The sequence below is a fragment of the Staurois parvus genome, unplaced genomic scaffold, assembly GCF_062004578.1.
Source record: "Staurois parvus isolate SC_StPar_1 unplaced genomic scaffold, SC_StPar_1.0 ptg000389l, whole genome shotgun sequence".
NCBI lineage: Eukaryota > Metazoa > Chordata > Amphibia > Anura > Ranidae > Staurois > Staurois parvus.
The window spans coordinates 379,172-396,077 of NW_028318185.1; the positions used below are offsets into that span (position 1 = coordinate 379,172).

At 43.5% G+C, this 16,906-nt stretch overlaps 1 protein-coding gene across 4 annotated transcripts in view; it reads right to left on the reverse strand.

Moving 5' to 3' along the window:
* Positions 1-16,906, reverse strand: part of ASAP1 (ArfGAP with SH3 domain, ankyrin repeat and PH domain 1) — a 491,182-nt gene that overhangs the window by 379,165 nt on the left and 95,111 nt on the right. The window contains exon 1 of one of the 4 annotated variants that reach the window (XM_089685926.1): positions 733-960. The exons of the other annotated variants lie outside the window; for them this stretch is intronic. Coding sequence (XP_089542052.1) covers positions 733-734 — 2 coding nt within the window. The 5' untranslated portion in view covers positions 735-960. Of the gene's footprint in view, positions 1-732; positions 961-16,906 lie in introns of those variants that run through there. 4 annotated transcript variants of the gene reach the window in all.

Here is a 16,906-nt window from a genome sequence, read left to right on the forward strand (position 1 = left end):
TCCCCATATAAGATGAAGATAATATATTGACAGATGGAGAGAGAGTGTGTGTGTGTGTGTGTGTGTGTATATATATATATACACACACACACATATATATATATATATACACACACCAACATATTAGGCTCAGTATATATATATATAAATAATGAAGCTAATACACATATATGAGAGCAGATTATAGAATACACAGTATAGATATCAGTGGTCTCAGTCCATCCATAGATAGATATATATATATAAAATCAGTATATAGAAGACCAAAGTATATAGATTAGGACAGTCTATATAACACACATTGTGTGCGTCTATATATATATATATGTGTGTGTGTGTGTCAGTCTATATACAGGGTGTAGGTATATATATATATTAGTCTATATACAGGGTGTAGGTATATATATATATTAGTCTATGTACAGTATATATTAATCTATATACCGTATATATATATATCAGTCTATATACGGGGTATGTGTGTATATATATATATATATGTCTATATACAGTATATACATCAGTTTATATACAGTGTGTATATATATGTGTCCATCTATATACGGGGTATGTGTGTGTATATATATATATATCAGTCTATATATATCAGTCTATATACAGTGTATGTATATATATATACGTCAGTCTATATACAGTGTATGTATATATATGTATGTATGTATACACAGTGGAGCCCTGCATGGTGTCAGTGAGTGTACAGAGAATACATACATGTCAGTGGTGGAGCTCGGCACTCCGTCCTCCTGTGTGTGTCCCCGGAGATGTCTGTCCTCATTCACCTCCAGCCTGACTCATCATCATCATCCCCCCAACCAGGAGCCGGACCATTCCCCCCAGCCCCGCGCTCTCTCTCTCTCCTCTCAGCTCTATGGCGGCTCTCCGTCCTCTTCACACAACCATCCAGCCCGCCGCCTGGCTGCCAGCGGGGAGCGCGCACACCGCGGGGACACGGCGCTGCGGTCAGGGAGCGCGCCTTCCCCCCTCCCGTCAACTCCTCCCGTGAGCGCGCAGAGTGGAGAGCGCGCGCTCACCTGCCTGACAACAAGGAAGAAGTTGGAGAGGGAGTGGGGGGGAGGCGCGTCCCCGCGGGGGTTCCCTCATTCACTCTCTGGTCACATCATCACCACCACACTGGCCGTGTACAGGGGCTGTGTGCTGGATGCATGAAATACATCTGTATATGGAGGCTGCACCTCACACTTCTTCCATGAAAAATATAACATGAATATACGATCCTTGTATATTGTCTTTGTTAATAAACTCTCTTGCAAAAGAAAAAAAAAATATATACATACATACACACTGCTCAAAAAAATGAAAGGAACACTTTGAAAACCCATCAGATCTCAATGGGGACAAATCTGCTGGATCTCTATCCTGACATGGACGGGGTAATGTGTTAGGAACGTAAGGATGCCCCATCATTTGATGGAAATGAAAAGACACCCCGAAAATCAAATTGAAAAAATGATGCAGCAGGCGAGTCCATTGTGCTGAAATGTCATTACAGCAACTCAGAATGGTCCTCAGTAGTCTGTGTGGCCCCCACGTGTTGTATGTATGCCTGACAACGTCGGGGGAGGCTCCTAATGAGACCACAGATGGTGTCCTGGGGTATTTCCTCCCAGATCTGGACCAGGGCATCACTGAGCTCCTGGGCAGTCTGAGGTGCAACCTGGTGGCGTCGGATGGACTGAAACATGACATCCCAGAGGTGTTCTATTGGGTTTAGGTCAGGAGTGTGGGGGCCATTCAATGGTATCAATTCCTTCATCCTCCAGGAACTGCCTGCATACTCTCCCCACATGAGGCCGGGCATTGTCGTGCACCAGGAGGAACCCAGGACCCACTGCACCAGTGTAGGGTCTGACAATGGCTCCAAGGATTTCATCCCCATACCTAATGGCAGTCAGGGTGCCATTGTCTAGCCTGTAGAGGTCTGTGCGTCCCTCCATGGATATGCCTCCCCAGACCATCACTGACCCACCACCACAATGGTCATGCTGAACCATGTTACAGGCAGCAGAATGTTCTCCACGGCTTCTCCAGACCCTTTCACGTCTGTCACATGTGCTCAGGGTGAACCTGCTCTCATCTGTGAAAAGCACAGGGCGCCAGTGGTGGACCTGACAATTCTGGTGTTCAATGGCACATGTCAATTGAGCTTTATGGTGCCGGGCAGTGAGCACAGGGCCCACTAGAGGATGTTGGGCCCTCAGGCCACCCTCACGAAGTCTGTTTCTGATTGGTCAGAGACATTCACACCAGTGGCCTGCTGGAGGTCATTTTGTAGGGCTCTGGCAGTGCTCATCCTGTTCCTCCTTGCACAAAGGAGAAGATACCAGTCCTGCTGATGGGTTAAGGACCTGTTACAGCCCTGTCACACACTGGAAGGAAGGTGAGCGCACTGAACCCTACACTGATCTAGTGTTACCATCAAACAGTCCCAGCTCTGTAGGGGTGGTGCGGGGGTGGATTGGACTGTCTCTCTGCTAGATTGAGATGTCTCTTTTCTGAATAGGGATGTCTCTTTGCTGGATGGGGATGTCTCTTTGCTGGATGGAGAGGTCCCCTTGCTAGATGGGGCTGTCTCTTTGCTAGGTGGGACTGTCTCTTTTCAGGATTGGGCTGTCTCTGATTAGGATGTCTCTTTGCTATAGTGGGATGTCTCTTTGCTGGATGGAGAGGTCTCCTTGCAAGATGGGGCCGTCTCTTTGCTAGGTGGGACTGTCTCTGCAGGATTGGGCTGGCTCTGATTAGGATGTCTCTTTGCTGGATTGGACTGTCTCTTTGCTGGATTGGGATGTCTCTTTGCTGGATTGGGTTGTCTCTTTGCTATATGGGTATGTCTCTTCACCATATGGGGATGTCTTGTTACTGATCATATAAGTGGTGAAGCGCTCAACTTATAATTCCCTAGTGAAATACACAAATCATATCTCTCAATAATACAAATAATAAATATTAAATAAAACTAGTGCAATATCTTCATACACATAACAAATATATATCCCTGGTGATATAGTGAAAACTTATATCTCTTAAACTGTGCAGAAAGTGAAATCCAATGATTAAAATAAATGGTGATGCCACACTGTGAAAATTAATGGCAAAGTGTTCAAAATAATGTCACTCCATGCTGCAAATAGTGCTCTTCGTGTAAATCTTGACGTGACTCCCCTCAATAGCAGAAATGCCCCCTCACCTTCCACATTCGACCCTTGCGGGTCACAGAGCTTTTTTATATATCTCTCTCTGTTAGATGTTCTCCACTGCCTCCACCGACCATAATCCACCTCCAGGCAGTAAGTACCTCTCCAATTACTCCACTTTGCCAGGTAAACCTCTCCTCCACTGCCACCTCCGACCAAGATCCTCCTCCAGGCAGTAAATAATATCCAATACCCCTCACACAATGGACTCAGGCTCAGAGCGATTCATATAAAACGATAAAACAGACCTCCATAGTGCAACAACGTTTTATTAAGGTAATCCAATGCAGTAGAACATTAAACTCACATGTCCTCACGATTTGACAAGCAGTTTCCCATATACTATGGGTATATACAGGAGTCCCAAGATGGCGTCCGAACCCGGAACCGGAAGTACGTCACCCCTACGTCGACGCGTTGCGCCACTGTCACGTGGCTTCATCAGGATACCAGGTATCCTGATGAAGCCACGTGACAGTGGCGCAACGCGTCGACGTAGGGGTGACGTACTTCCGGTTCCGGGTTCGGACGCCATCTTGGGACTCCTGTATATACCCATAGTATATGGGAAACTGCTTGTCAAATCGTGAGGACATGTGAGTTTAATGTTCTACTGCATTGGATTACCTTAATAAAACGTTGTTGCACTATGGAGGTCTGTTTTATCGTTTTATATGAATCGCTCTGAGCCTGAGTCCATTGTGTGAGGGGTATTGGATATTATTTACTGCCTGGAGGAGGATCTTGGTCGGAGGTGGCAGTGGAGGAGAGGTTTACCTGGCAAAGTGGAGTAATTGGAGAGGTACTTACTGCCTGGAGGTGGATTATGGTCGGTGGAGGCAGTGGAGAACATCTAACAGAGAGAGATATATAAAAAAGCTCTGTGACCCGCAAGGGTCGAATGTGGAAGGTGAGGGGGCATTTCTGCTATTGAGGGGAGTCACGTCAAGATTTACACGAAGAGCACTATTTGCAGCATGGAGTGACATTATTTTGAACACTTTGCCATTAATTTTCACAGTGTGGCATCACCATTTATTTTAATCATTGGATTTCACTTTCTGCACAGTTTAAGAGATATAAGTTTTCACTATATCACCAGGGATATATACAGTTGCAAGAAAAAGTATGTGAACCCCTTGGGATTACGTGGAGTTTTGCATGAATTGGGCATAAAATGTGCTCTGAACGTCATCTAAGTCACAACAATAGAAGAACATAGTCTGCTGAACATAATACTACACAAACATTAGATGTTGCCATGGTTTAATTGCACATAACATGTAAACATTCACGGTGCAGGGAGGAAAAAGTATGTGAACCTTTGGACTTAATAACTGGTTGACCCTCCTTTGGCAGCAATAACCTCAACCAAACGTTTCCTGTAGCTGCAGATCAGACCTGTACAATGATCTGGAGTCATTTTGGACTACTCCTCTTCACAAAACTGTTTCAGTGTAGCAATATTCTTGGGATGTCTGGTGTGAATCGCTCTCTTAAGGTCATGCCACAGCATTTCAATCGGGTTGAGATCAGGACTCTGACTGGGCCACTCCAGAAGGCGTATTCTGTGCTGTTGCAGCCATTGTTTTGTTGAATTACTTGTATGCTTTGGGTCATTGTCCTGTTGCATCACCCATCCTCTGCGGAGCTTCAGTTGGCAGACAGATGGTCGTACGTTTTCCTGCAAAATGTCTTGATAAACTCTGGAATTCATTTTCCCATCAATGACAACAATCCATCCAGGCCCTGAGGCAGCAAAGCAGCCCCAAACCATGATGCTCCCTCCACCATGTTTTACAGTGGGGATGAGGTTTTGATGTTGGTGTGCTGTGCCTTTTTTTCTCCACACATAGTGTTGTGTGTTCTTCCCAGACAACTAAATCTTGGTTTCATCTGTCCACAGTATATTTTGCCAGTAGTGCTGTGGAACATCCAGGTGCTCTTTTGCAAACTTCAAACGTGCTGCAATATTCTTTTTGGACAGCAATGGCTTCCTCCGTGGTGTCCTCCCATGTACTCCATTCTTCTTTAATGTTTTCCTTATTGTAGATGTGTCAACAAAAATGTTAGCATGTGCCAGAGATTTCTGTAGGTCTTTAGCTGACACTCTGGGATTCTTCTTTACCTCATGCAGCATTCTGCACTGTGCTCTTGCAGTAATTTTTACAGGACGACTACGCCTAGGGAGAGTAGCAACAGTGCTAAACTTTCCCCATTTGTAGACAGTCTGTCTTACCATGGACACATGAACATCAAGGCTTTTGGAGATACTTTTGTAACCCTTTCCAGCTTCATGCAAGTCAACAATTCTTGATCGTAGGTCTTCTGAGAGCTCTTTTCTGCGAGGCATGGTTCACATCAGACAGTGCTTCTTGAAACCAGTAAACCCAAAACAGGTGTATGTTTTTTAAGGGCAGGACAGCTGTCAGCAACACATCCAATATCATCACACTGATTGGAGTCAAGGTTGGCTCACTCCTGGCTCAAATTAGCTCTGGGAGAAGTCATTAAGCTAGGGCCTCACATACTTTTTCCTCCCTGTACTGTGAATGTTTACATGTTATGTGCAATTAAACCATGGTAACATCTAATGTTTGTGTAGTATTATGTTCAGCAGACTGTGTTCTTCTATTGTTGTGACTTAGATGACGTTCAGAGCACATTTTATGCCCAATTCATGCAAAACTCCACGTAATCCCAAGGGGTTCACATACTTTTTCTTGCAACTGTATTTGTTATGTGTATGAAGATATTGCACTAGTTTTATTTAATATTTATTATTTGTATTATTGAGAGATATGATTTGTGTATTTCACTAGGGAATTATAAGTTGAGCGCTTCACCACTTATATGATTTGATTTCACATATCTTGCGGTATAAAGAACAGGTGATAGCAGCTTGCTCACTAGGTTCTGTGGAGCGCAGGGGGATTTTTGTATTTTATGTCTTGTTACTGGATTAGGCTGCCTCTTTGCTGGATGGGGATGTCTCTTTGCTGGATTGGGCTGTCTCTTTGCTGGATGGGGATGCCTTTTTGTTAGATGGAGCTGTCTCCTTGCTATATGGGGATGTCTCTTTACTGGTTTAGGCTGTCTCTTTGCTATATTGGGATGTCTCTTTGCTATATGAGGATGTCTCTTTGCTGGATTAGGTTGTCTCTTTGCTGTATAAGGATGTCTCTTTGCTGGATTGGACCACCTCCTTGCTGAATATATAGGGGGCACTGTGATTACAGAGAAAAAGGGGAGGGGGGACATGACTGCAAGGTGAACTGTGATGGGGGGCTGTGATTGCTAGGGGCACTGCAATGTAAAGGGGCATAGTGATCCAAAGGGGACTGCATTGTAATCATTACAATGACCCTTTACATCACAGAGCCCCTATACATTACAGTGTGGAGGACCGACTCCGTGAATATTCCATCACCAACCGCCCCTGCAAATACCCAGCCCAACCACCCCCCCCCCCCCCCGGTCTCTGGAAAAATTGTCTGCTCAGTCAAAAAATGCTCAGGCCTATTTTTGTCCCAGTCCGGGCCTGCCTGTGATGGTGGAGGTGAGCTGTAATGACTAGGCCTTGTGTAGCAACGTCCTGGGAGTATTCCAGTCAGGCTTCAGGAAGTACATAAATGGCCTACACCTCTAGCAAGGGCATTACTCAACTTGAGTCAGAGCTGTACAGTTAGTTATTATCTACAGACACCCCTTGTTTGCATAGGCAGTTTTTTTTATAAAAGTGAACGAAAACTTTACAATGCGGATTGGTCACCCACACATTGTCCAGGTCCACAATCACCACCTCAGAGGCCTCACTGACAAAACCAGGCCTCAGTCATTTTTACTGTGTTTATCATACAGCAAATGTCACGGCCTCGGGCCCTGATCTGTTTCTTGACATTCCTCGTTCAGAGAGAGAGCGAATCATTGATTTTATCAGCTATTCACCATGGCGTCCTTGCTGTCCTCTCATGCTGGCTTCTACACACGCATTGGCTGTGTAATTCATGGGGTGTGAACGCTCTGACGGCAAGATGTAGCAGGGCTTGACAATGGAGATGGTAGTTTGCAACAGCGTTTCTTGTCGTATCTACCTCACAGATCTGCTCTGCTCCATGCTGTGTATTGGGAGACACACCATAATGCCATCTTCATAAAGCTGTATTACAATATAGAATGTGTTTTATGGGGGGTTTTCATGCATGCGCCAGCCCTTGTTGCCCTGTTTTAAATGTGAAAAGCCTGCACCACCATGCTGCAACTGTGCACGTTCCATACAATCGCAAGGCAGTTGTGGTGTGGTTCCATTTACTTGAATGGAGTCACACCGCAAGCAGTAATGCTCTGAACAACACATCAAGCATCATTTTTGCAAAGCCACAAAGCGTCATGGCCATGATGTGTACAACCTCTTCTGGTTGCTGTTGCAGCTTAAAGGGTTAGTTCACCTTTTTACCAAAAAATGGCCTATGCAGATAAGGGGCGTCTGTAGATAAAAAAACAAACTGTGCACCTCTGACTAATGCAGGCCATAGACGGGTCGAAAACTGTCTGTTTTAAAAAAAAAAACAAAACGAAAAATCGGTCGTTCAATAGGCCGACGTTACCACCAATGGTAAAAAAATCGTCCGATGTTCGTCCCGTCTACGGCCTTGCATTGTCCATTGGCCAATCAGTGATCACATGAATAGTAGTAAGCAAGATGTCATTTCTGACATCATTGCTTACTACTTGTGAAATCAGTGAATGATCACAGAGGTCACATGGTATAAGGCCCTTCACAACAGCCTTGTACCATGTGACAAGCTGTGACCAACTACAGCTCTCACAGTATTTCTCAAAGGCTGCAGGAATGCAGTCAGAGAGGAGAAATTATTGCTTTTACAGCCTTTATGTGTGTAAAATCAATCAGTGTAAAACAAAGAAAAAAAAAATCTTCTTCACCCCCCACAAGTAGTACAGTGTCACTATGGTGACAGTATGTTAAAAAAAAAAACACACAAATAATTAATAAAAAAAATGTAAAACAAAATTTATAAAAATTATTATTTTTGGTTATAAACTAATTTGGGTAATGTTTGTGTTTAACAAAAAGATAGATGAATATATTTTGGCCGAGATTTATGAAGAATAATTATTTATTTGCAAAATTTTATAAGAAAAACTCTTTTTTTAAACATTTTTGGATTTTTTCATTTATATAGCAAAAAAATAAAAATCCCAGTGGTGAATCAATACCACCAAAATAAAGTTTTATCTGTCTCAAAAAATGCTAAAAATTTCATATGGGTACAGTGTTGCATGACTGCGCAATTGTCATTCAAAGTGTGATAGCGCTGAAAGCTGAAAATTGGCCTGGTCTGGAAGGGGGTAAAAGTGTTCGGACTTGAAGTGATTAATAAGTCCCCTAGACCTAAACAAGCAATGAAACCCTGCAGTGCAGGCACAGACCCACTGCAAGGGAAAATGTTCAAGTTTCTCAGAGTAGGGCATTAAGGAGATTGTACATTGTCTTCGTGTATGGACAGCTTTTACCATCAGTGAAATCATACATCTTGGATCCTATTAGCGCATTTAACCTATAGGGGTCAAATAAATACTGCAAGCTGCTTTCCATAGGGTTAGATACTGCGCACAGATTTTGCAGGTAATCAAGACTTTATTGTTACATTTTATAAGATTGATTACACTGTTTATAATATTTTATAATGTTATGCTATAATTATATTATTATTTATCTAAATGTTGGTTTCTTTATGCCATTTTATGTGCTTTTAGGGCCCATTTACACCAGAAACGTCGCATTCACTGCACATTCACTGCACATTCACTGCACATGCACAGTGACATGCATTTGACAGACTTTTTATACATGCATTGGCAGTGCATTTTTCCTAAACTTGCTTTTCTTTTGAGGTCACTTCCGTCTTCTTTGGGCTTTTAGGCATGGTTCACACTCTTGCAGTGCAGTGAAAAATATACAAGCTGCATTTTTCTGCACTGCAAATGCATGTAAATGTACAGAAATGCACCACAATGCAGTGTAGTGCACATAAGGGCCCTTACACACCAAAATGCAGTTGGATAGTTGGTTGCAGTTTGATGCATTTTTGACTGCACTCCATCTGCATAGATAGTCCAAAATCCAGGCTATCCTATAGACAAAGTTCACACCACTGTAGCGCAGTGCTGTCAGAAAACGTACAGCATGCTGCATTTTTCCACAGCTCAAATGCGCAAAAATGCTTACAAACGCACTGTAATGTATCACGGTGCACATAGAAGCCCAAGGAAATAAGAAGGAAGTAACCTCACAGGACGAATGCAGATAGAAAAATGCATTTCAACTGAATGCAAACGCACATCAGCTACATGTAAACGTGCATAAAAATGCACAAATGTGCAATGAAAAAAGTTGCAGCAGATGTGCAGTTTCTGATGCAACTGAGTCCTGAGCAGGGGCGGACTGACCATTTGGAAACTCAGGCACTGCCCGAGGGCCCGGGGTCAGTAGGGGGCCCCATGAGATGCCCCTGGTACCTTTTTCATAGGCTTTTTTTAGTTTGGGCAAGGACACAGGGGCCCCATAATCCCCTATTGCCCGGGGGCCCCATGAGTTGTCAGTCCGCCCCTGGTCCTGAGGCTCTGAAAATGTAGGGTAAATCTTTCCATGTTCTCAGATCTGCCCCCAGAGAGGGAGGTTGTATGAGCCAGAATCATGTGACATCCCAGATTCACTGTGAAATGCCTGCTGAAATTGTTACAATTGATTATGTTTAACCTTTATTTGGGCAATTGGACGTTCTGAAATTACACCATTGTAATGTTTCCTGAAAGGCATTAACAATCCATATTTGATGTACTTGAAACCGCTCTTTAAAGGGTACTTAATTACTCAAAGTACATACTAGAAATCTTTCCACACCCCTTGCCAAGGTCTGAGCCAGGACTACGGGTGGCACAAGACTCCAGTCTGGTTAGGTGGAAGGCAACAATCCAATTTACTAGATTAGATGTTTGGGACAATAAAGCAGCATGTATCAAAAACACATGCAATTATTTGAATCAAGTGCTTGCTTTCACTTTTTGATTGCCTTGCATCTCAGTGCTGTGGATCACCTGCAGCTTCTTGACAGCCACTTCATGCCGATGGTTGCATGGCATTTCTCAGGGCGGGTTTACTGACCGTGACAACAGTGGACCTTGTGCGTTGAATAGGCCCCTTGTAGTCAATGGCTGGAGCCTATGTGACAAGGTGACGATGCATGAGACAGGGCAAAATGTTGTCACCCTATTACATAAAGTGGCTGAAAAATGGCCTCCATGGCAGGGCCATCAGGGATTCATTTAATTAACCCCTTCACGCCTAAGGGTAAAACAAATCTTAAAGCCTAAGTAAAATTTTACAACATTGACATGTGTTAGTAAAACCGTCCATGTCATCACAACTACTTTATACATCCAGGTGGATTATACCTTTTTTTTTTCGGACAATTTGGGCTTTCATTTGGTGGTAAATGGTAATGGATATCTCCTGATTTGTTTTTTGTATTATCAAAGGAAAACTGGCTCAAAATAGTAAAAAAAAACTTTTTTTTTTTTAAATGTAGTTGTGTGTTTCTTGTTACCACCATAACCTACCACCAAAAAACAACCCAAAATAAATTTTCCAGCTCTTGACAATCGCAGTGATACCATATATGTGTATGTTATTTGTTGTTTGTACCTGTACTAGAGCCCAGAAACAATAGTATACATTTAGTTTTTTTACCTAAAACACACTGACACTAACTGACACTGATACCAATTTAAAAAAAAACAAAAAAAAAAAAACAAAAAAATTCCTGACCTTTGACCCTGACCTTGACCTACCAACCAAACAGTTGTTTTTTTTCTATGCAAGGAGAGAGAGAGAGATACAATGCACAGAACAGCCTGGATCCTCCTCTTCTTGGGTCCCCCACAGGCTCCCCTGGCCCCTCCCTCCTGTTGGGTGCCCCCACAGTAAGCAGCTTGCTACAGGGGCATCCACTGCTCTGTCTGTCCATTCACACATGGAGCCACTGCTTGGCCCCACTTCCTCTCTCTTCTTATTGGCTCACTGGCTGTGATTGTCAGCAGCGGAAGCCAATGGGGAGAGGGCGTCCTGGGATAGCCAAGACTCCAGTGTACATCGCTGGATGGAGAGGGGGCTTAGGTGAGTATTAGGGAAGGCTGGGTGACCTGCTGCACACAGAATAGAATGCATGAAGGTAAAAAACCTTAAGCCTTTACAACCACTTTAACAATACAAGTCCATCTGAATGTAACTACTACCAGTTGCACTTGGGTTTATTTACTAAAGCTGGAGAGTGCAAAATCAGGCTCACTGCTGCAAGGAAACCAATCAGTTTCAAGTTTTATTGCCAAAGCTTAACTGAACAAGCTGAGGTTAGAAGCTGATTGGTTTCCATGCAGAAGTGGGCTTAATTTTGCACTCTCCTGCTTTAGTAAATAAACCCCACTGTGTCCTGGATAAATAAGAACCTGTGTAGACCAGGGGCGGACTGACAACTCATGGGGCCCCCGGGCAATAGGGGATCATGGGGCCCCTGTGTCCTTGCCCACACTCAAAGCACACCCAAAAAAAGCCTATAATAGGTACCAGGGGCATTTCATGGGGCCCCCTACTGACCCGGGGCCCTCGGGCAGTGCCTGAGCGCTCGAATGGTCAGTCTGCCCCTGGTGTAGACTTTATTCTTCATCACATTTGTTACTTTGTTAAGTAAAATTCTTGATCTAGCAGCTAGTTAAACCATAGTTGTAGAGTTTTTCACTTCAGAATAGTACTTAGAAATCATTCTTGCCAAAAGCAGATGATGTTTTTGTCCCTACAATTATCTTAAAAATAGCTTTCCAAATCCACAAGATCACAGGCCACAAGTGAGTAGGTAAAAGTAACAGAAATTGGTGAATATTTCATGAAAGATGTCCCATCTACTTCATGTTCTTCAATATACAGTAATTAACAATACTCCAAGGAGCACCTAAAAATAATATTAGGAAACAGAGGGCAGATCCTTTTTGATGCCTTGGAGGAATACATAACACATGTTAGCAAAGCCACAAGGGAGTTGGTAACATGGTAATTATAAAACCCACAGAGAAATCAGGCCTACCTACTATGAAAACCACAGAGGAGATGACTGCTGCCATATCAGATGGGATGAAGAAACCATGAAATTGATTAGGGATGCAGACTACAGAGAACTATGGCTAAATGGCTAACACTATTCCCTTAGATCACTGGGATTACAAATTCAATTCCCACCAAGGACAGTGACTGCATGGTGCTTGCTATATGTGGGTTTCCTTCCATAAACATGTAGATTGATTGGCTTTCACTCAAAGTGACCTTGTAGTGCAGTTTCACTTATATGGATTCTCCACACCCCTTTCTGTTTTATAATTATGTCTTCTTGATCCCGCAAGATATCACTGGCTAGATTATACAACCACTTGATCAAATCTTCTAGGTCGAGCTTGCACATGCTCTAAACTGCCATTTGTTTCTATGAAGAGTTAATCCAGAGTACAAGCTCATACTTCAGAGCTCTTCATAGGAATAAATAAGAATTCAGAGGTCTGGCGTAGAAGATTTTGACAAGTAGCTGTGCAATCTAATCAGTAAACTTGCCCTGGATTGGGAAAGGTATAATAAAGGAGGGAGGCGACTATAATAGTAGCTGCCATAATAGCCATATTGTAGCACCAAAATGATAGCTGGATGTTTTCTCCCATTGGATTACTGGACAGGAGGTCAGCTGTGTGTAAAACTGGCCATCCATATTAAAATAAGATTTTATGCTTCTTTAGACCTTCCGATAACCATTTAGCACATGGCATACAACTTGAATGGGTTGATTAGGTAGACCCTCACGTTACTTAGTTTGGGTATATCTAAAGGAGATTGAACATTCAAACTGTTTTATGTATTAATCTTCCTAAACCTTTACAAAATGGAGAACGCCTCTCAGAACTCTCTTTTGTTCTGGTTACATTAAAGCTTGACTCCCCACCAGGTCTTCACTGTTTTCTGAGACCCTAGTAAGAAAATCTCCTACCACTTCTACTTCTGGTTAGAGCTGGGTACAGCTTGACATTCCACCAGGTCCTCCCTGATGTCTGTTATGTCAGTAGAGAGATCTCCCACCACTTCTAGTTTTGACTTTACAAAACCCAACTGGTGCCAATATTTAAAGCAGTCTTTATTAATCAGGTCCCATGGAAGCCTTGGACTTCTTCAGTTGCAGATTGATTTCTCCTCTGATGGCATTTGCATACTTTTGGCAACAACATCATTGGTATGGGACTAGTTAAATCTCCTGTTATCTCTAAGATGTGATGTCTGTAAGATGGGCATTCTTCCCAATGAGCACTGGCGTAAAAATAATATTCCACTTTAACCCTCACAATATAAAGGATCATTCTTCCCACTAACCATCAATGTAAGGCATCCCTTCCCTCACTAATCACCAATGTGAGGGAACATTACATTGACCACCAGTGCAAAATCAGAATTTTTCAATAGACCTCCAATGTAAAGGGTCACTACACTGACCACCAATGTAAGGGGACACTACACTGACCACCAAGGTAAGAGGACATTTCTCCATTGACTACCAATGTAAGGGGACATTACCCTGACCACCAATGTAAAAGGGCACTTCTCTACTTACCACCAATGTAGGGTAACACTCAGGGGCGGACTGACAACTCATGGGGCCCCCGGGCAATAGGGGATCATGGTGCCAGGGGCATCTCATGGGGCCCCCTAGCGACCCCGGGCCCTCGGGCAGTGCCCAAGTTTCCAAATGGTGAGTCCCCCCCTGGTAACACGACACTGACTACCAATGTAAGCGGGCATTTTTCTATTGACCAACAATGTTAGGGAGACACTACACAGACCACCAAATGTAAGGAGTTAGTTCTCCACTGGCCATCATTGTAAAGGGGGCACTACACTGACTGTCAATTAAGGGGATACCACCCTGACCACCAGTGTAACTGGATATCCTACTGACTACCATATGTAGTGGGGGATTTCTCCACTGACTACCAATATAAGTGGACACTATACTGATCCTCAATGTACGGAGAAAAAACACTGATAACAAAGTAATGAGGGATTTCTCCACTGACCATCAATGTAAGGGGACACTACACTGACCACCATCTGTAGTGGGGGATTTCTCCACTGACTACCAATATAAGCAGACACTATACTAACCATCAATGTAAGGAGAAAAAACACTGACTACCAAAGTAATGAGGGATTTCTCCACTGACCATCAATGTAAGGGGACACTACACTGACCACCATTGTAGGTGGACACTCCACTGACTACCAAAGTAATGAGGGATTTCTCCACTGACCATCAATGTAAGAGGACACTACACTGACCACCATCTGTAGTGGGGGATTTCTCCATTGACTACCAATATAAGCGGACACTATACTGACCCTCAATGTAAGGAGAAAAAAACACTGACTACCAAAGTAATGAGGGATTTCTCTACTGACCATCAATGTAAGGGGACACTACACTGACCACCATCTGTAGTGGGGGATTTCTCCACTGACTACCAATATCAGCGGACACTATACTGACCCTCAATGTAAGGAGAAAAAACAGTGACTACCAAAGTAATGAGGGATTTCTCCACTGACCATCAATGTAAGGGGACACTACACTGACCACCATTGTAGGTGGACACTCCACTGACTACCATATGTAGTGGGGGATTTCTCCACTGACCATCAATGCAGATAAACATTACAAAGTTTGCATGTTTTTTTTGTCCATTATTGGTATTTGTTTAATTTCATGATTATTACTGAAAATACGTAATACTGATCAGTCTATGGTACAGTGAACTGTTGATATAACCATTTTTAACAGTGATTCCCTGAGACATGAAAATTATTTCAGGCGTTTCTATTGGTAAAACAGTTAAAAATCGTTGATTTTACGGTGCTATTTTTGTACTATGCCCTTATTACAATAAACAGTAATCCTGGATGTAAAAAAAAAAGAAAGGATGATTTTCATTGGATTCTTAAACACGTATGCGTATAGAGAAACCAGTAGAGGGCTAGACTCCTGTTTTATGCAGTCTTCAGCATCTAATGAATTTTTCACCCGAATACCAGTATACTGTTGAGAATGCTTTCTAGAGAGCATAGACCTAAGTGCTCAGGGTAGACATAAGTGCTTCTTATATGACAGCCAGGCCTTGGCTAATACCTTTAACTTGTGTTAAAGAAACTAGTCAAGCCCTGGTTGTCACACGAGAATCAAAAGTGGTGGAAGATCATCTCTCCATAGTCCCAGACAGAAATAATAATTGGATAAGGTGGTTGTAAACATCAGACATGAAATATGAACAAAGCATATCTCTCTATAGTGTGTACTTGTCTCAATGAAGATCACTAAGTGTCGTTTCTGTCTGCTGCTTTGTTCCTTTGCTATCAGAGTCACTTCTGACATATTTTCCTGACACCAAGATAAAAATGGTGACAGCAGATTGGCAGCTTCAGCTCTGTTCCTGTGAGCTGTGTGGAGAGGGTCTGGCCTTTCCCTCCAATCAGCTCTCAGATCTCTCCTCATTGTGCTCTGCAGTGTGTAATTTCAGCTTTCAGCCCCCCTTTTTCTGAAATCCCAGATAAGCTTTATAAATTCAGCACTTTGAATGGATTTAGAGAAGAGAAGACTGCAGGCGAACATGTACAACTTATGTAGTAGGATGTGTTTTATCACTGTGTATCACCTGAGGCCAGGGCCAACACTACTACAAGGCAAACTAGGCATCCGCCTAGGATGCACTGCCACCTAGAGCGCAGCCACGGCCACTGGTTTCCTTACTCTCCGCCATGGCTGCCTCTGGGGGCATTCTGAGTGGGCTACACCCCTTCCCCCTGATTTCAGTTGTGCCCCCCCCAGACCAATAATTCCATGGACGCCGTGCCTAGCCACTGATTGCCTTCCCTCTTAGCTGCACTCACAGCTGGGACAAGGGGAGAGCAGTGAAGCCAGCAAAGGAGAAATGACAGGAGAGAGCTCGGAGGTGCAGGCTGTGCTCTCCTCTCCTATCAATGGAGCAATCCTCCATAAAGCAGATGACACAGGATCGCTCTTACATTGGCATGTTCAGTGTTTGATTCATTCCCTGGCTCCCTGCTGCCAGGAGATGAGCGGTCATTGGAGGAGATAGGGGGCGGGGTAATCAACCTGTGCACAGACCAATCCAAGAACTATCCTGTGTCATCTGCCATATGAAGGATCTCTCCACTGACATGAGTGAGAGCACAACCTTCACCTCTATCTGGTTTCCCACCTGTAAGTTTGGGGGGAGCTTACAGGCTGGGAGAACTGTGCACAATGAAAGGAGGGGTGACAATCATTTGTGCTGAGATGAGAGGTTTGTGCAGGAGGGGGGATGGGGGCTATTTGTGCTGGGAAGGTTATTGGGGATGATGGGGTGGGGGGACATGTGCTAGGAGTAGGAGGGAGGGTTGGGGGGATTTGTGCTAAGAGTGATGGGAACAATCTGAGTAAGGTGAGGGGATTTGTGTTAGGTGGGGGATTTTTACTAGGAGGGGATTGGGGAGAATTTGTGCAAGGAGGGGGATT